Source organism: Lagopus leucura, unplaced genomic scaffold, assembly GCF_019238085.1.
Source record: "Lagopus leucura isolate 7727_CA_CO unplaced genomic scaffold, USGS_WTPT01 Super-Scaffold_1, whole genome shotgun sequence".
NCBI classification, from domain to species: domain Eukaryota; kingdom Metazoa; phylum Chordata; class Aves; order Galliformes; family Phasianidae; genus Lagopus; species Lagopus leucura.
In genome coordinates this window covers 12,580,666-12,600,800 of record NW_024962250.1, presented here as the reverse complement: position 1 = coordinate 12,600,800, position 20,135 = coordinate 12,580,666, and the positions used below count along the sequence as shown (strand labels likewise).

Genomic DNA, 20,135 nt, shown 5'->3' with positions numbered 1-20,135 from the left:
CCCCCCCAGATAATTACACCCATTTTGGAAACAGGAATATAATTTTCTGTGTTCTGCTACTGCAGACACCTCCCTCGCTTCAAAAATTTACTCCATCTCAGCCTTAACCTTGTACCTGCAGTATTCTTTACTGCAAGATTCCCTTCTTTGCTCTTTACAGAAGAGGCTTGTGGAAACCTCACAGATACAATTATTTATTATGCTAGCATGCATTTACCAAACATCACCTGGACTGTAAGTTAATTTAGGGTTGCACACAAAAAAGGATTAATGTCTTCACAGACTAGGTGCCATAAAAATCCCATTTTAATTTGCTTTGCACAGATGTCAAGGCAAACAGATAAAAACCAGCTCTGAGGGTAGAGAGAGCCTGAAGTCAAACAGCTGCCAAGGAATCCTCAGTAAGAAGGACAAGCCCAAAGCCTCTGAGAGCTCCTTCTGAACACAGCAGCCAGCAGGGGTTCACTTCTCACTTGGAAGTCCAATACTTGTTTCAAAACACATCATTTTCTCTCCAAGGCTACCTCTCTGAGCATGTAGAGGAGACAAGCAGGTAAGTAACCAAATCCACAGCCTTCCAAAAAGCGCCCTAACCACCAAAGCTCAAACTGTATTGGTGCATCCTCAAGGTTTCTTTCTATACCGCACCAATTTCTTTCGGTACAATACACATTCAGGAAGACAAACGACCAAGTAACAAAGAATCTTCTTCCCAAACTTCCATTGGCATTATAGAAATCTCTTCCTCATTATAGTAGCCATCTAGCAGTGTCTGTTTTTTGTTGGCTTTTTTTTTTCCCCATACGATTATTTTTTTTTTAAGAAAATATGTAAATAGGCAAACTATGGAAAAAAATCTGCATTAAGAGACATAGAGCCCAAATCCTCACAGTTACCATTCCCAATCATCCTTTCCCTTTTCACAGACATATCAGAAGATGCTGCTGCCCGCTGCATTTCACCCAACAGTTTCCAGCCCTCTCAACCTCAGCTTGCTACTCATGCTGCCTACAGGTACTCTCTGGGGATCCTCTTCCAACATCTGCACTCAGCCACAGCCACATCCAGCAACCTTTCCCCACTAGAGCTCAGAAGCAATACTCCCTTCTTCCTTCTGTTGAAGGTCTGGTTTCTTGGTAAATAATTAGTGCCTGCAGACTGATTATCTCTAATGCAAAGAAATACATTTGCTTTATTGAGTAATACTGCTCTATTCCTATGAATAACAAATAAATTTCATCTCAATAAATTTCACAATAAATTTCATCTCAAGAATCCTCTTTGATAAAACGGAAGCTATTAAAAACTGTATTGGCTTTGAAAAGGTGTTCTACATCACCTCAAGCCTTTAAAAGAGAGGAGGAAGGAGAGAGAAAAGAAAAGGATATTTGATTTGTCATTCAGCATTTGTTACCTATTTAAAAGTCATCATCCACATGTATTCTTTCAAACTAGAGACAGCCACAGGGGTAAAAGCAGTAACTCCATATTCTCCTAAATCCAAAAACTACTGATTTTTCAGTTACCATCTTCAAATTCTCTCTTTTTGTAAGCTGTTCACTCACTTCTAAATAGCAGCCAAGAATAAATTAGAGCTTCTTGTTGCTTTCTTTTCATGCTGAAAGATGGTGACACAGGCTAAGCAATTATTTGAATTTTAGAAATATAAATTTCTGATTTAAAATACTGTTAAACATAAAAATTAAATAAGCAGTCTATAAGTTTTGCTCCACCCCTCTGATTTCAGACAAAGATCTGAAGCCTCTATTTCTTCTGAAGGCAAGCGGCCTTGAGTGACCCCCCCTCCATTTGTGATTCCCTTTGCAGGCCGTTTGCGTTACTGAAACATATCTCAGTGCTATTTGTAGTCTTACTTTGCTGTAGTCAATCCTCACAACACAGTACATATATTCAAACTGCCTGAGATATGCACCCCCCTGCTCTCCCCTACCCCCTTAAAAAAAAGTGAGATTACAGCACAAGCCTTATCTCACTACGTGGTCCTCAAGATGAGAGAACAATTGAAGAAACTCTAGAATGCAGCCAGCTTACACACATCTCAGACAGGGAGCAACAGAAAACAAAAACCAAACAATACTTTCCTAGGGCAAAACAACAGAACTGCAGGCCAGAATGCCTCTCAAATGGCAGAAATCTCCTTACCTTAGGGTCCTCTTATCTGCAGCATCAGCACAGATACCTCAGGAACACTCCGTGTCCCTGGGCCCATGTGCACAGCAGATGCACCTGCCAATCTACCGGGCACTGCAGGCAAAGTGACAGGTCTCTCCTTCCTTGGTCTCTGCCAGACAAGTCATACTCTTATCTATGATAGGAGACAACAGAACATGGTTCTTTCTTGTAAGTTCCTGAACTTACTGGCTTCTCAACGTGATCTGTGTAGACAAGCCCCACTCATCCACAGCACAGCTACGTGGAAGTCAGCACAGTGAGAGTTCTGTCTCTAATAGTCAGTGCCCTGCATGTCAGTAACTATGGTCACAAGTCATATCAGAGCTGGAGACAGACTGCTCTCTGGCAAGATGAACTAACTCCCCATGGACATAGGAACACCACAAATTCTCCCTCTCTGCCACTGGAACTGTTTTGTCAGTCCTCTCTGAAATAAATCCCTACAAGATCACTAACCTCCTTTTTAGCTTAGAAATAAAAGAGCCCAATCAGAACTTCACTCCTATTCAAAGGGTAGTAAGTTCAGAAATTACAGAGAAAAAAATAGGGCTTTTATTATCAAGTTGTATCACTGACATTAATCTGATATTACAGCAGTAGGCAGCAGTAGAACATCATGAAGTGGACAACGAGCAAAAAAGCTCAGAAAATCCAGAAACAGACAGAGCAACTTAGAAGATTTGCTCCAGTTCTGTTCAGAGCTGGTAGCTCAAAGGCCAGAAAGTACCATTAGTATCAGTGCTGCCATTACCAGCCTTGGAGCTGCAAAGGAAAACAGCATTAACAAGACCTCCTTGTCCCTCACAGGCTTTATTTACCAAATGCACAGCTGAGACACAAGTCCATCAGCACGCGCAAAGTATTTTCACTTCTTCCCAAAAATTCACCAACTCATGTGCCCAGCCAGGGCAGAAGGGGCTTGCAAGTCTTGAAGCTATTGTAAATCTTTCCTTTATACAAGTAAGCTGAGAAGCCAGTCAGGAACTACAAGTTGACCAAATTCCTCTATCCACCAAAATCTCCCATTTGAAATCTCATAACACATAGTACCAGCTATGACAGCTATGAAATTCCCTTCAAAGATGCACAGAATTATAGAAACCAGTACTATTATTGTTGCTACCGAAGAAGAACATTTCGATTACCTCGTCCTTTACAGACACCATGAAATACTCACTATAGCACCATCTTCTCACAAACAAAAGCAAAGCAAACAGGAATTCCTCCTACTGTTAGAAGTCTCCCTACAAGTCTCAGAAATGCCTCCAACAAGAAAGAAAAAGAAAAAAAAAGTATATCTGTTTCATGACAGTCAACAGCTATCACATCTTTTTGCAGGGCAAGATCCCAAATTAAAATTCACAATCTCAACTTCAGTTCTCTCGTCTTGTAAGACCCGGACCTCTCTGAGCTTCAGATTGATGCTCATGTCAGTATTCATCACCGACATTGAGGCATATACATTTGCTCCCTATCATGCTGGAAGCAAAAATAATCTTTTCCTTTTAAAAGGGCCGTGCAATTTTATCCATTACCAAAGCAGCTTAGGAACACACTAAGGATGTGCGATGCACAAGCCCAAATCACACATCCTCCCTATAATAATGAGAGTGCCCCTCACCTCATGCTTAGCAGGAGAAAACATAGCTTCTCTTGAAGGGTTTCCTCTCTGCAAGGAGGAATTTGAGACTCACTGGAAAAAAAAATGCTGCTATTCCGTGTGTAGCTCAAGAGACTTTTCAGAGGCAGAAAAGAGCAAGACACCATGATTTCCTCTCTGGCTTTACTCTAAGACGAGCTTTGGGAAGCTACTGATCAGCATCATGAGCCTCTCTGCAGCTGATCTGCAGATAACCTCCTTATAACAGTCTCAAATCTGAGTCTGTCTCTCAAAAGCAAACTACAGGAGTGCTGAACCCTTGACTTACAGTCAGTCTGGTGAAATTTAGGTATTTGGCTGGTTTGGTTTACTTTTCTTCATTTTATTATGAAGTTTCCAAGCCACTGATGGCTTAATTACATCAGCGTCTATGAGGATCCACTGTCAAGGAAGTAGGTCCAGACATACGATCCAAATAGACATCTTTAAGGCTCAAAGCCCAAAAGACAGAGAATAAGAACTGAAAAATAGGTTTTTCTTGTCCAGTTCTGTAGTGTTTAGGACACTGCTGACACCACTGGGGACAGGCTTGCTAACCTCACCTACTGTTTACTGGCTGCGATTTTATGCCAGGCACTAACCGACATGCTGCAACAAAATCATTTTTACACACTACCTACACACAAAATGGAGGGGGAAAAAACAACAAAATCAACCGAGAACCACAATTACCCCCTCTGGATAAGAGAAATAAGTGAGGTCAAACCACTCTGCAATTGGCAGCAATAACCAGTACATCTCTCACTGAGCAAACCCAGAGCTCAGCAGTGTTCCAAGACAATGCTCATCATATTTTTGGGAAGAAAGCAGTTAGGTGATATGAAATACTATCAAGAGGAAATAAGTAGCGGAATGTATTACTGCATACATATTGATTTTAGCACTACTCAAAATCAGACAAAACCAAAACACTGACAACAAGTCACAGCCATCAGCAAAGACCTATTGACATTACCCAGGAGAACCGAGGGCATTGGTAACTATTCCCAATGCCCTCAACAGCTGCAGCCTTTCCCAAGCAGTGCTAACCTGACTCATCAAATGGGACACCACAACTTTGTTCGGCAGGAAACGCACACGTGTTCCTAACAGCACACTGTAATCACCTTGTAGGAACGTGAAGTACCAAGTGCACCCATCTGCACACCTTCATGAAGTTACACAGAACACAGCAGTAGTTTACTACCACATACTGCAAGTGCACAATTCCGTACTGGAAGAGAACAGGCAGGTAAGACAGCACGTAGCTACACTTGCTTACAGCGTGAAGTGCTTCCGAAGGATTCGTGTGAGATCCGCAGCACACAAGTGCTGAATCACCGTAGTACAAAGCAGATCCTCAGTAAAACTTTGGTAAAGCGCTCCACATGCATTCCTATGATAATAAGAACCGGTCCCATTACAGTTGGGAATAAAGCTATAACCGACGCATTTCCCCCATATAATTTCTGATAGCAAAGTGATACACAAAACACTCCGGTTCCACTTGCGACAAGCACCTCGTCTTTCAGAGCGATCACAGGCACGCACGGGAAACCCGCCAGCCATCTCTAGCCGCGGACCCGCGGACGGCAGCGCCTCGCGAACAGTCAGCGCGCGGCCAACCACGGCCCCGGCCGCGGCGCTGCCCGCACTCACCCAGCAGGGAGCCCACGAAGATGACGAGCTGCGCGGCGGTGGCGAAGTGTCGGTATCCGGGCTCCCCGCCGCGCTCCGCGCCGCCCCAGGGCCCGGCCGCGCTGCCGTTGCCGCCGCCCCACGCCATCTGCGCCGCGGTCCCGTTCCTCGCCCCCAGGGCGACGGCGCGGAACGGGGCGGGCTCGCTGCCGTTCAGCGGAGCCCGACTCGCGCCGTGCCCCATAGCGAGGCGTCCGCCCCTCGCACCCTCCGAGCAGTTCAGCGAGCGAGCGGAGCGCGGGGGCGAAAACGCGGCGCTGCGGAGGGAGCCCCGGCTCTACCCCTCGGAGCCACCGTCACCGCGTTTCTGCGTCCCGGGAAGCAGGCCCGGCTTTTCGCGCTCCTGCCCTGCGAGTCGCTACGGCCAGAAAAGAGAAGGGGGCCCCGCCGCGCCGTCCACCGTCCCATGCTTCTCGCCTCGCGGTGTCCGGCGCCTCTCAGCGGGGAGCGCGGACGGGGAGAGTCCCAACGGCGGCTCACCACGCGCGGCGGCCGTCCGCGAAAGTTACGGGAGCCCGCGCCCCGCTCCGGAGCGCTCCGCTCAGCCCCCGCGGCGGCGCCGTTCCGCAGCCCCGAGCGACGCGGCGCAGCTCTCCGCCCGCGGCCGGCCCGCCGCCCGCCTTCATTCTGCCCGCGCTTTCGACGGCGGGCGCGGCCCCGCGCGGCACGCGGCAGCCCGCGCCCGAAGCGCCGCGGCGCCGCTCCCGCCGTTCACAGGGAAAGTGATTTGTTTGTGAGCTCCGAGGCGAGGAGCGCGCGAGTCTCTAAAGAACAAACGCAGCTCCGCACCAAACGCAGCCCGCATCAACACCTCGCCAGCGGCAGGCGGCAGCCGGCGGCCGAGATCCCGCCTCCGCCGTGACGTGGCGCTGCGGAGCGGCCGGAGCTGCCATGTTGGGGGCAGAGCGGCGGACGGGGGGGCAGCTGGCGCCTCGCGTGACGCGTTGGGCGCTGTGCGCCGCGTTCGACACGGGGCTCCCGCAGAAAAATAAAACAGGAGAGTGCTGCCGCTGATGGGCCCTGCGGGCATTGCCAGCCGGGAACTAGGAGTAGCGGAATAGACCTGAATCAGGTTTTGCTTGGTACTGATGTCGCGATACAGCTGCAGACGCAGCAGTTACGAGTTGCGGCCCCAACCGGTACTCTGAGACCGGGGTTTGAATTAAAAAAAAAAAACAAAAAAAAAAAACAAGGGATGCACGTAAGCGAGTTTTTCAGGACAGGTGGAAATCCACAAAGGCTACTCTGCAGGGCACGTCCCTCCTGAGGCGGCCCGCTGACAGCAGACGCCCGTAAAAGCGAGAAGCGAGCAGGTACTGCTGGACTCCTGCTTGCTGCGTGCCGGTGCTTAGGGATACGGTGGGGAGCGCAGCCGTGAGGAGGGGGTTCCCGGCGCTGCGTGAGGCGTAAAGGCTACGAGCCAGGCTCGCACCCCACATCCAACCCCGCCGCCGCCGGCCCGCCTCACGCGCCCGCCCCACCGCCGGGGCCGCCGTTCCGGCCCCTCCTCCCGGGGGGTGCGGCCCGCACAGGGACGGCGCCGCCGGGAGCGTGGCAGCGTCGCGGGGCCGCCCGCCCGTGTTGGCCGCTTCCCGCCCGGGGGAGCTGACATGGCCCGGGCGAGCGACGCGCGGCAGCCGCCCGCGGAGGTGGCCGCGGAGCCACCGGAGAGCTACCAGCTGCGGCAGGAGAACGAGCTGCAGGCGCTGGAGTCCATCTACGGGCAGGACTTCCAGGATCTGCGGCGGAGCCGGGCCTGGAAGGTAGCCAGCGGCGCGCCGCGGCCGGGTGCTGAGGGCCGCCGTCCTGCGCTTCTCCTCCGGGCGCTGGGCGCTCCTCGGCGCGCTTTGTCCGCGCGGGGTGCCGGGCGCCGGTGCCGCCGGGCGGGGCGAGGCCGTACGGAGCGGGGCCTGCTGTCCGCCCGCCGCCGCGCTTGTCCTCTGGGTTGACGCAGGCGTAATTAATGCTCTGCGTGTAACGTGCGTTTTAATTAATTGCCAGCTTAAGAAAAGCTGCCTTTGAATTCTTTTGTTGGCTAATTACAGGCTGCCTAACTCATCCCGTCGGCGCACATGTTGCTGACCTCTGTACGTGCGTTCTGTGCGGTGTTCACTGGAACGGGGCTGTTTCCGTCACAACCTCTACTTTCACTCTGTAGTATTGGCTTTTTTTCCAATTATTGCTAATTGCCCAAGTCTGCTGTGCAGTGCTTTCTTTCCATCTCCCTTCCATGCACACAATGTCTTCTTGCAATTTTTTTTTTCAGCTGCATCTGGTGGCACAGTTTTCCATAGCTGCAAGTACCACTCACTTATGTCACCTCCCCATAACTTCACTGCTGCTGTCATCTGTTAGCTGCCTTTGGCTTTGGTTCTTGCAGAACATCATGGCTGATACTGTTTTTCCTGCTGGCCACGTGAAGCTAGAATTCTTGCAGAAACTTCTGACTTATTGGGGTGGTGGTGGCATTTGATGCTAGCAGTGCCCGTAACTTGCTGCATTTTCACAAACGTGCCTGCTCTCTCTCCTTACAAAATTTGTGTGTAACCTGTGCTTCTCCCGCTTGGAAATGCAAAGAAGAGGGGATACTGACAGTCTACTAACCTGTTCTCATATTTTTTGATGTTATTTCCTTCCCTGTTCATCACACTGCTAAGATCTCTTACCTTAAAAAAATACATTCTAATTGAGATGAAGAAGGTTGGAATGTTTACATAGACATGTTTTGTTCTTCTTTTTAAGGCAAACAGGCAGTTTCAAGGAAGTGGTGGGAAGACTTGTTAAAATTTTGTTTAATGACAAAAATAAAAAATATAAATACAAAAATTTACTGTTCATTTGGCTGCACAAGATGCAGTTTCACGGTCTGTTGTCATGTTGGAAAAGAAAATGCTGACTGGTATTTGTTAATGATCTAAAACAAAAAAGAAGCCAGTTCAGTTGTACGCTGAATGTGTTAACTTGTCATATTTCATAAGTAAGCTGTCCAGGTGTCCTAACGTTTTCTTGCAGAGGAGGATTCTCATATGAAACTTCCTTTCTGCTTAGTCTGACTCATCTTGTTGATAAGTGCTCTTATCCAAAGAAGTTCCCAAGTGTGTTGGATAAGCTGTTGTAACGAACCAGCTCTCTCATTGATCAGTGTCAACATTACTGTATTATTCTCACGGTTTGGGTGGTCTGACCTGAGTTCTGCTATAAAAATGGGTGGGAGACTTGTGTGCAGTAATTCCTGCTTTCATTATAGCAATAGAAACGAAAATGACGATGAAAAAACCCTTTTAAATCTAAAGCTTTGTTTTCTGCTATAGGTACGACAGCCTCCAGAAATCAATTTAGTTCTGCATCCTCAGGGATTGACTGGTGATGATGAGGTGTACGCCAAAGTTGATCTCTGGGTCAAGTGCCCGCATACTTACCCTGATACGTGAGTGAACATTCAGATAGAACCTTTTTTTTTTCTCTGAGCATTTATTTGTTTTCACATAGGTGGAAAAAACATGTAGTTACATTCATTGTTCTTATTCTTGCTTTCTTCATGTCAGTATTTGTTCAGGCTCCGCTATTTTTGAATAGGTAACTAATTCTTTCACCTGAATTGGATGTGGTTTCTTGTGCAATAAGGACAGGTGTGCCTGTCAGCATCTTAGTGCCCTTTGGAAACTTCTCCAGCCCATGATCTGTTCTGCTCGGAGAAGGACTTACCTTTTATTTTTTAAACACTCTTTTGTCCCATTTGTATTTGATATTCGTGTTCTGAGCTTTTGGAAGAGCTCTCCACAGAGAATGTAAAAAGAATTGCTAGAAATCAGCACTTCCTGTGTTTTGGATTAGCAAATGTCTTTTGAGTGAAGTACTGCCCTGCAAGCACTGAGGAAAATGTTCTCCTCAGTCCCTATGTCACTGGCTGTGTCCACAGCATTGCAGCCTTTGGCCTATCTGTTTGCTGTGGGCCCTGAGCAGCATACAGGGGAAGCGCTATTTACAGCCAGGCAGTGGATCAGATGCGCTGGGGAGCACAGGGCACAGCAGCCCCTCTTGTTTTATTTTTGTTTCTTTTTAGTTTAAGTTAGCATAGTATGGATGTCTTACTTATTCCTGTTGTTGCACCTTTCCTTTTAGTTTTTGTCACCTGTATAGTGGGGATAAATGACTTTCAGCCACCTCAGTGTTATGCTAGTAGCATCTGTAAAGCACTTTTATATGAATTACTAACAAAGATTGGAATTGTGAGAAACCGCAGGGGTTTCCTTGCAAGTTCTTCTGTTACATATAACTGACAAGTAATATGCAGCCAGAAGTTGATGAGTGTAAAATAATATCTCTGGCTTTATTCTGTGTTATATATTTAATATTTACCTACTGCTTGTTGACCACTAACTAGTTGCCAAGTGATAATAAACTCCATACCTTTTCCATCATTGATATTTTTTTTTTTACCAGCCCTCTGTATCTCATATAGCTTTTTACACTCTCTCCACCTCTCTTCCTGTTCATTCCCCTTCCCTCCTCCTTTTACTTCCTTTTTTTTTCTTTATGAGGACCTTCTTTATGTTCTGTTGCTGTCTCCCAGTGTTCCTGAAATACAACTGAAAAATCCCAAAGGCTTGTCTAATGAGAAAATAAATGAGTTAAAATCCAGACTAGCTGAACTGGCAAAAGAGTGCTGTGGAGAGGTAAGAACTTTTCACATCCTTGAGAAATGCACCCTTGTCCTAAGTAGTACTAGCAAAATGTATCTGTAATATGAGGACATGCTTCCAGATTAGAAGTATGACTTACATCGTTGTGAAGAATGTTTCTATTAAATGAAAGTTCTGAGCATGAACTCTTCAGTCTCCTGTTGCAGTGGGTGGCAACCCTGCCCATGGCAGGGGGATGGAAAAGGATGTTCCCTTCCAACCCCAGCCATTCTATGATAGTGCATATTTAAATAAGGTGGATAATGTAAGACCTTAGGTATTGGAGATGCAGTGGTCTGCTAGCGCTGTGCACTCCATGCTGTAACAGAGGAATGTTCCTACATCAATGAAAGTCCAAGTCCTGACAGATCAATCAGTCGTCAGTACATACCTAGCAAATCATGCGGCCCTTTCAGTGCAGCTCTTATTTTAGTTGTTGTAGCTTTATGAATGTGGAATGCCTTCAGTGGCTTTAGAGTTCTAACTCTGGGGCTAGATTGTAGAAGGATTGGATTTCACATTAGCAATGGAGTGACTACTCAGTAGTAGTAGGTATAGTGATAGACGAGTGCAAAGGATTTATTATGTTGTAGTTGATATGTCTTAAATACGTGTCTTTGCAAGTAGAAAGATACCAGCAAGAGAAGACAAGAAAAAGGATTTTGCAGAGAGGGAAGGAGAAAGGTGCTTGAAAGTTCTCTGACAGTAATTTTCACCATCTGCTACTGTGGTCAGGGGCTTTCATGCCACAGTTCATTAATGAGTAGATCTTTCAAAAATAATGAAAGTACCTCTGGTAAGTAACAAAATGAACAGTCACATCTTGCTGCTGTATTGTTTTTCCAAGCTGGGTGTCATTTTGCTATGTTCTTGGAACTAGATCGAGCTCTGCTTGCCATTCATACTTATTTTCTTTCAGGTGATGATATTTGAACTTGCAGGCTACGTACAGTCATTTCTCAGCGAATATAATAAACCACCTTCCAAGTCCTTTCATGAAGAAATGCTAAAAAATCACAAAAAAGAGCAAGAAAGGCTGGCGCAGGAGGAATTGCGTAGGGCACAAGAAGTTAAGAGACGAGAAGAGCAGGAGGTAAGAGAAATTGAAATGTGAATAACTCTGTATTGTTTATTTTAATAATAAGGATTTTGTAAATTATCCTGCATTGCCATGAGTTTGTTAGAGCTGTCAGAGTTAGAGTACTCTGTGAACTGTCTGCTGCTTCCATTGTAACAGCTTACTGATGAGTTTTTAACCCTGAGAAGTACTAGTGCCTGAAAAAAATCTCGTTGATTAGTGATCCTAAGGAAACCACTTATGAGGAAGTTGCTAACAAAAGTCTGAGTAAATGTATGTATTGGGTGTGTTCCACCTTAAACAAGGTAGTAGCAGCCAGGCAGGTAATCCTACCTATTCATTCACCATAGGGTGACTGCTGTATTCACTGTCACAGGCTTCTCTAGAGACCAACATGTTTCAGCCAGCATGTCTTAAGCGAGAAAGACAAATTTATTCTGCCCTAGAGTTGAGGGGATTCATGTAGGTCACACAGAGACTTCTGATGTGAAATCACACTGTGAGAATAGGGGCAGAATAGCTATTATTTTATTTCTCAATAAATGTGCTGTGTTTGAAACTTTACTGTTGGGTGTGCTGGTAGAAGTCACTTCCTTTTGTTCACAGCTCCATTCACAATTCATACTTTTTTCCTCTTAACTTCCTCAGAAGAGTTAATTTGTCTTCTGTTTTGGTTTTTGTTTTGTTTGTTCTTTGTTTTTTTGTTTGCCTTGTCATTTTGTTCTTCTGAGATCTGTGAATACTCTCCAATACCCTTGAAAAGTCAGTGTCAATGTCCTGGATTTTTTAACAAGCTAAGATTAGCAGTTGCACTGTATTTACTGTTGCATTTCTAACAGCACTGAAATGCATTTCAGCAACGTGAAATCCTTCATGAGATTCAGAGACGGGAGGAAGAGAAAAGAGAAGAAAGAAAAAAGAAAGAGATTGCCAAACAGGTATTCTTCCTGAGCACTGCAACACTTTTTTTTTCTCCCTCTTTCCATCACTGTAGCACATATTTATAGAATTCTGAGAGAATTTCCTGACTGAATTTTCTGAACATCTTTCCTTTTTACTTATCCAGTTCTTCTAAGAGACCTAAGTTAAGATAGCATCTTCTGTTCTTGGTTACATGGAATTTATTTCTGAAATAAAATCAACTATAACCGAAAACAGTTGTTTGTTTTTTGTTTTGTTTTTTTTTTTAATCTTTTTAGTGCACTGAGATGGATATTTTCAAACAGAGAATAAAGCTAGCTTGGTAACATGTTCCCAGTTTCACTGCAAAGCACCTTTACATTCTCACCCACAGACAGTGCTAAAATGTACTACCCGAATCTTAGCATTTCTTCCTCAGCCTTATCTCTAGTGGAATTGTATTTTCCCCGGGACTGTGGTGACTTCATAGCATAATAGATGTACCCACAAATTTTGAGGATAGGAGCTGTTTATGTACTTGGTATTTTTCCTGATCTTTAGGAACGTCTGGAAATTGCTGCTCTGGCAAGTCAAGAAAATTCTCACAGAAGAGATGCATCAGGGTACAGAGTTGCTTCCAATTTTAATGGGAACTGTTTGGAACATGGAACGAATATTAAACAACGCCCAAATTCAGTTGGGCGTTCAAAGTATGTATGTCTGTTTGCATGTGAATTTGTTAGCACAATTTGTATTTGGCAGTTGTTTCTGTACAGTATAGATAGTCCAGAAATCTCTTTTCCTATGTCCTTGCTAATCTTAGTGTACTAAAGTGAGGTGCTGTATGTGCTTGAGGAAAAGGACAAATGTCTTAAATGTTTGTTACTGTACTTAAATCCAGAACACATACAGTGCACTTATATTAACTTTCCACAGAACTGTTCTTACGCTGTCTTATTTTTTTCTTACAAAGAAGGATATAAAAGCTGAGTTGCTTCTACTGACAGTAATGAGAGTAAGCAAAAATACTATAGAAGCATCCTGGTACCATATTTGTAGAGTTAAGCAAAAGCTGGCCCATTTAGTTTTCCGAGGCCTATCTTTACAAGAACAGTGATGCCCATTCTTTGTATGCTTATGAGGCCTGAAATTTTGCCTGCTAGGAGTCAAACTTTCAGAAGATTATTTTGCACTCTATTAATTTTATAAATGAATTTATTTTAATTCACAAAGAAAGCACTTGGCTTTCTATGTCTTTTTTTATATACAGTACTGATGAGAATTGACAATTCCTATATGGGGCTTTTTTTTTTTTTTAAACTGGTATTTTGACTGAGTTTCTTCTTCATATACTTTTCTTTATATACTCCTGTTATTTCTATACTGATTGCATTTATTTAGAGAAAATAGTAATATTTCTATTAATTTCAAAGTAAGATTGTATCAAGAAGTAATGGAGGTTGGTTTGGGATAGTGGTCTGGACTTCACTCTGATCTGATGTGCACATATGAAAGTTTGGAATGTACCACTTTTTCCCAAAATCTTCCCCTTCTTGAAGGATGGATTTGAGGAGTAAAAGCAAACGGGAAACGCGTTTTAAGTAGGGAAAAATAATTGAACAAAAGCTGGGATGAACTTCTCAAAAGTGCAAGTGTTTGCTTTTTGTTACTGTATGAAAGATAATAAAGTATAATACAAGTCAAGTCAAACTTGCACATTTTGCAGAGCAATACTGTGGTGGTAGTAGTAGTGGTGGTTACTACTATTACTGTGTTTTCCAAACTGAAAATGTCATCCTGAGCTGTAGAAGTTTTAAAGTTTGGATTGAACTCCTTGCCAATCATTTTCCTGAATTTGAATGTAGAGACTGAGTGTAATTTGGTGTTGCTTATAAAATACTCAATTTCTATTCAGATGTTTATGTTTATGCCATCTCAGTGTCTTTGATGGATGTTATTGTTGGATGCGGAAGGGCCTGAAAGCTAATCCTGTTGCAGGAGTGGTATTTTTAGGAACTGGAGACTGCAACAAAAGTGTCTTTTTGACACAGTGAAAAATGTTATGTCTGAATTGCAGGCGAGAACGCCAGTTTTCTGTTGGTAATAATGAAGAGTCCCCTGGAAATTATGAAGTTCTAAACTTCAGCACAAGTGGTGCTGGGCAACTTACTGTGCATAAAGGAAAATGTCTAGGTAAGCAAAAACAATTGCAGTTTGGCATACCGTTTTGGTGGGGGTAGAACTTGAGCAGTGCTGGCAGGTACAAAGAAGTAATGGCAGAGAGAAGCTTGTTGTGGGAAGTGAAATGTCACAGCCAGAAGTGGTAGGAAATAATAGGAAGTTACATTTTAGTGAATTTAAAATTTTCGTAAGATTAACATTAATAAAAATTTACTTTTCCAGAATCAATTACTTAGCTGAACAGTTGTACCACAAAACTCACCTTCTCAAAATTTTATATTATCTTCATAGCTAAAGTAGTCCTAGAAACAGTCTGATTTTAAACTTAAACAGTAAGCTTGTCAGATATGCATGGCCACCAAGCAAGAAATCATCTTAACTTTCAGTAATGTGAAACCAATGATAAGAACAGGGAAGAGTATTTAGTTATTGAAATTTGAAATTCTTTAGACATGCAGCAGTTTTTGTTAATATGCTGTAGTTTTATCTATTGCTAGTTTACTTTGTCTGCATAGCAATCATATTGATCAGAGGTCTTTTGCAGGACACATATAGGTACAGATTTGTTCAGTTTGCAATTCTCAGAGTATAAAAACCAGTCTGTCTCTAACTTTTGCAGAAGCTCCTGCTAGGCCTTTAGGAGAAAATAAGACATGTTCTTCGTTTTCTCACTTTGTTTAGGCAAGGATGAACAGCTTGGTAAATCAGCCTACAATGCCTTGGAAACTCACAGTGGAGATTTTGTTTTAATATATGAGTGGGTTCTGCACTGGCAAAAAAAGATGGGAAAATTTCTTACAGCACAGGAAATAGAAAAAATAGAGAAGTGTAAGAAACAGGTAATGCCTATTTCTCATATTTGGCTTCATAAAGTTTAGATAATTTTCAGTGATTTTGTTGAATTTGATAACTTATATTGAGAGAGTGGTGACAAGCCTCAAGAAGTTACCGTTCAGAGGATTTATACCTGTTCAATCAATGAACATACAGATGATACAGTACATCCAAGAGCTTAGCTTACATAGCTATTGTACTAGAGGAGAAAAGAATGACACTCACCCCCATCCTAGGCCCACATGGGAAACTCCAGTGGAGTGGATCTCCAGAAGAGATCCTTCCCCACTGGCAGTCAGCTCTTAAATAGGTCTAGGAGAGGTGCAGCCAGGCTCCACCCCTTCCTGCAGCACAGGTGAATTGCCTTCAGCTGTGCTCCTCTGGCTGACTCATGGCTCACCTCAGGTGATCAATCAGAGGTTCAGGCCGTGACTCAGCAGTTCCCTTACAACACCACAGAGGAAGTTGAATATGTTGGGGTGTTTGGGAGTGTATGTAAAATACAAATGAAAGAAAGTGTATTTGTACGTGTGCATTTATAAAGTAATAGCGTAATATTAAAATTCTGAAGGAAGAGGAAATCAAACATACCTGACAGAAACCAAAGTTATTCTTGCTCCTTGTCTACAATGCTTCAATATGTTGTAGAGGTATTTCTGTCTATATGGTCTGTTTTAGTAATTGTGCATTCGTGAAATATGACACAATGCACGTTATGTTGTTTTTGTCTTAACAGCTTCAGGGTGCAGAGACCGAGTTCAGCTCACTGACAAAGCTAAGTCACCCAAACATAGTACATTACATATGTATGAACTTGAAAGAACGGGAGGATTCAATTGTGGTGGACATTTTGGTGGAGCACGTAAGCGGTTTCAGCCTTTCCACATACTTGCACAAAGAGACTCCAGTTCCGATTGAGCAGTTGCGCCATTATGTAAGCCAGATTTTGTCAGCTCTTGACTACTTGCACAGTAATTCAGTAGTGCACAAAGTTCTTTGTGCTTCCAGTATCCTGGTAGATGCTGAAGGAAACATCAAGGTGACAGACTACAGCATTTCCAAACGCTTAGCGGATATCTGCAAAGCAGATGTTTTTGAGCAAACCAAAGTTCGTTTTAGCGAGGATTCTCTTCCCAACAAACCTGGAAAAAAAGGAGATGTCTGGAGTCTGGGCTTGCTTCTGCTTTCACTCAGCCAGGGCCAAGTAACCAAGGAATATCCAGTCGCTGTTCCTAATAACTTACCTGCTGACTTCCAAGACTTTCTGGAAAAGTACGTGTTTGCTGCATTCCTTTGTCTTTCTCTTTGATTTGTTTTTTTAAAGACTTGATCCATATTTCCTGGTGTCACTAGTCAAAGGTTTTAGAGAAGAGGCATTGTCTCTCTAGGATCATGCTGCTTATCTGGGATTCAGGAGAACGGGTGTGGTGGTCTCTTCTGCTCTGTTCTGCCACCAGCTTTGTGTGTCTCTATGGATAAGCCATTTAGTCTCTCTTGGCCTCTGATTCCATCAGAATGATAAAGGTGATCATTTCTTAAATATAAGGAGATCTGTTTGAGCATTTTGGCCCAATACAGGATAGCTCTCTCAACAGTTCTCTTTTTGCTTTGCTAACAGATGTGTTTGCTTGGAAGATAAGGAAAGATGGACTCCTCAGCAACTGTTACAACATAGTTTTATAAACATTCCACGAATGAAAGTACCTGTCGCAGAAGAAAATCTAGATGGTGAGAAACTCGTTTCTTTATGTGTTCTATTAGATAACTGGACCAAACCCTGCATAATGAAGAATTGAACTGTGCTAGATCATCACAAGACCATGTTTCTGCAAATGCCTTACAGTAACTAATTTGGAAGTTAAAGACCACGCTAGCTTTTTGGTCCATGGACACGTGGGGTGGTCAGACTGCTGTATTCTCATCAGCAGAGGAAGCTACATGGTGTAAATGTCAGGAAGTCTTAATTTTCTTCCTGGAAAATTATGTTCTAGTGAAACATCTTTTCTCACTGTATTCTGTTAGAATCAGTTCCTTTGTCCACTATAATTAATGTTAGTGACTAAACACCACATTAAGGTTTATGTTTTTACCAGAGCTGAACTCTCCTCAGCAGAGCACTTCTGTATTTCACGTTCAGTTGCACTTTGTTATTTATGGCTTATCTTCTTCCTAATGCCTCTTTGACAGTGCCTTGTGCCTTACCACCTTCTCCCTGTGCTATCAGTGCTGGTAACTGTGACATCCTCGTTTCAGATTCGGCAGGTATAGATTGCATTGAGACTGTTGTGCCCAGCAGCCAGATCTCCAGTGCTTCATTCTTCACAGAAACACAGAGACAATTTTCACGCTACTACAATGAGTTCGAAGAGCTAAAATTACTTGGTAAAGGGGCTTTTGGAGCAGTCATCAAGGTATGGTATAAAAAGTTATTTCCACTATGAAATCATTTTTGGGAATGAGTTTGTTTTCTCTGAAGCAAAACAGCATACTCAGTGTTTGTTTGGCTTTCCAGTGTGCTATACCTGTATTGTGCTTTTCATCTGGAGCTGAGTAGGCTGATAAATTTTGAGAGAGACGTCTGCTAAGAGTCCCATACAGTATGGAGAAGCTTGTATTTCAGTTGCTGCTGTTTCCCAGGTGCAGGGAAAACTTCCCACTTCCATGAAATTATTTAAGACCTGGCTGTTCTTGGTTGGGGTGCTTATAAGCGTTTGACTTCAGATTTGTTCAAATTTTTCAGGTGCGAAATAAGCTTGATGGTTGCTATTATGCTGTGAAACGTATCCGCATAAACACTGCCAGTAAGCAGTTCCGGAGGATTAAGGGAGAAGTAACGTTACTTTCCCGTTTAAACCATGAAAATATTGTGAGGTATTATAATGCTTGGATAGAAAAACACGAAAGTCCTGTTCCCATTGTGTCATCATCTGAGGCATCTGAAGACAAAAGAACGCCCACCAAAGCAGGTCTCATCCTTACGGCAGAGGAGACAAACGATGTGGAAGCTAACGCTCCTCCCCCGGTTCTGACAAGTTCAGTTGAGTGGAGCACTTCGTGTGAGAGATCCTCCAGCAACAAATTCAGTGGAGCTGATCAGGAGTCCAGTGATGATGACGATGATGATGGTGATGGGGTGTTCTCACATTCATTCTTGTAAGTAGTCTTCACCATTAGCGCTGTAAGAAATGTTAGCGTAGTCGAGTGTTCCAAGCTTGTGTCTTTTACCATTCTCACTTTGTCAGAGCTGATTCACTGCATTTTTCTTCTGTCCTCCGCTTAAAAGAAAGCCCTGTGTTTGCCAGCAGCTGGATAGCCAGGGAGAGGATTTGTAGTTACTGTAGCTATATAAGAGGAAAGCGGGTTTGTGCTTCTGGAAGTTTCTTAACATTTGTTTCAGAATGTATGGCTGCTTATTTTCTTTATGTTGGATTTTCTTCCAACCTTAAGACATAATGTTTGTAATAAATTATAAAAATTAAACGTCCCCCCAAATACCTTACTCATCCTTTCTTCTTTTGGTTTCAGTAACATATTCAATGCCTGCCGCTGGATAGGGATGGTTCTTTTGCTTGTGTTGTTCTTTTTGTTTAATCATTGTATTGCAAGTGTACTTACCTCTATTTTGCTTACTGTGTACAGAAATTAAATCCTACTGATAGGAATACATGCTTTTGTTAAAATACTGATCTGTCAAAGGAAGTTTCGCTTTGCAAGCAGGATGCATTTGGTTTGCTTTGTTTAAGGCATATAGGAAGTTATTCAACAAAAGCTTTGATTTCTTTTCTTTTTTTCCCCAGCAAATATAGGCTCAAGGTTTCTGACTAAATGTTTCTTGGTAGTGTCTGTTTAAGGAACACTAAATTTTTTTTTTCTTTTTTTCTTTTTAATAGGCCAACTACAGACTCTGAAAGTGAAATAGTTTTTGATAACGAGGATGAGAACAGTAAAGGTCATCCTCCAGTAAGTACAAGGATAAAGCTAGTAAAAATGGAAATGTTACAGAATAGTCTTTGACAAGCAAACAGATCATTTGAGAGGTTTTGTTTCACATCCGGTGTAAATACAGAATCGTGCAAGGTTATGTTAATGCCAGCAAATATGGTGCCACCATGAGCTATGTCAGAATGATTAGCTGATGCAGCTAATCTGGAATTTGTTTCTTACAGTGTCATTGAGCTAAACATGATCTATATTTTATAATCATGAGCCTGGTTATTTTAATTTTAGGATTTTAGTATGCACTAAATTCCACTCGACTTTTAGGGGACATAAACCAGTCTATTTGCTCACACTAGCCACTTTTTCAAACTGGTGACATGTTTGTAGCAATCAAAAAGAGATGGAAGGTCAGAATGATGTGTGTGAGGTTATAGTGGTTCTGATTTTGAATCACACTACATGCTGTAGAAAGTCAGAGGACTCTACCATCAAAAGTTAACGGGCAGAATTTTCTACAGCATGTAGAATCTGTTATGGCCCATCCTGAGGGTTTGTAAAGTGCTTTTATTGATTCTTGATTTTCTTCTTTCTGTTGAGATGTATGTTGGCCTGATATATGTTTAATAAGGTTGCAGTGCACTTTCTATCATGGAGGGATAGGGAAGACTGATATATTATAGCAAAGTCATTGATTTTCTCTTTTTTTATTTTTCCTTCTACTAAGCATGCTTTATTTTTATTAATTTCTATTTTAACCTAACATACTTGGAGATTTAGATTCTGTCCACATATTTTGCAAGTTTTATTCCTCCAGTGTCTAGTTATGGCAAAAATGTTACTTGTTTTCACTTCAAAAGTGAGAATTGGGTCATACCTTTTCTTCTAGCAGATGCAGAAGCAGTGGTGTTACAAAAATGTCAGTGTATTATTTTGCTAATATTAAAACCCAGACGTAGAAGATGAGCTTTCATTAATGTGTTCAACTCAATAA

At 43.0% G+C, this 20,135-nt stretch overlaps 2 protein-coding genes across 2 annotated transcripts in view; one reads left to right on the top strand and one right to left on the bottom strand.

Annotated features, from left to right (window-relative positions):
- The window catches only part of GPR176 (G protein-coupled receptor 176), a 32,023-nt gene extending 26,309 nt beyond the window's left edge, over nucleotides 1-5,714 (bottom strand). Inside the window, exon 1 of the mRNA XM_042862713.1 lies at nucleotides 5,492-5,714. Within this exon, the coding sequence (XP_042718647.1) occupies nucleotides 5,492-5,714 (223 nt within the window). The remainder of the gene's footprint in view (nucleotides 1-5,491) is intronic.
- Nucleotides 5,715-7,140: 1,426 nt separating this feature from the next.
- Nucleotides 7,141-20,135, top strand: part of EIF2AK4 (eukaryotic translation initiation factor 2 alpha kinase 4) — a 32,876-nt gene continuing 19,881 nt past the window's right edge. The window contains exons 1-13 of the mRNA XM_042870064.1: nucleotides 7,141-7,293; nucleotides 8,842-8,957; nucleotides 10,104-10,206; nucleotides 11,132-11,305; nucleotides 12,148-12,228; nucleotides 12,752-12,900; nucleotides 14,268-14,383; nucleotides 15,053-15,210; nucleotides 15,942-16,477; nucleotides 16,824-16,933; nucleotides 17,459-17,616; nucleotides 17,946-18,358; nucleotides 19,096-19,165. Of these exons, the coding sequence (XP_042725998.1) occupies nucleotides 7,141-7,293; nucleotides 8,842-8,957; nucleotides 10,104-10,206; nucleotides 11,132-11,305; nucleotides 12,148-12,228; nucleotides 12,752-12,900; nucleotides 14,268-14,383; nucleotides 15,053-15,210; nucleotides 15,942-16,477; nucleotides 16,824-16,933; nucleotides 17,459-17,616; nucleotides 17,946-18,358; nucleotides 19,096-19,165 (2,337 nt within the window). The remainder of the gene's footprint in view (nucleotides 7,294-8,841; nucleotides 8,958-10,103; nucleotides 10,207-11,131; nucleotides 11,306-12,147; nucleotides 12,229-12,751; nucleotides 12,901-14,267; nucleotides 14,384-15,052; nucleotides 15,211-15,941; nucleotides 16,478-16,823; nucleotides 16,934-17,458; nucleotides 17,617-17,945; nucleotides 18,359-19,095; nucleotides 19,166-20,135) is intronic.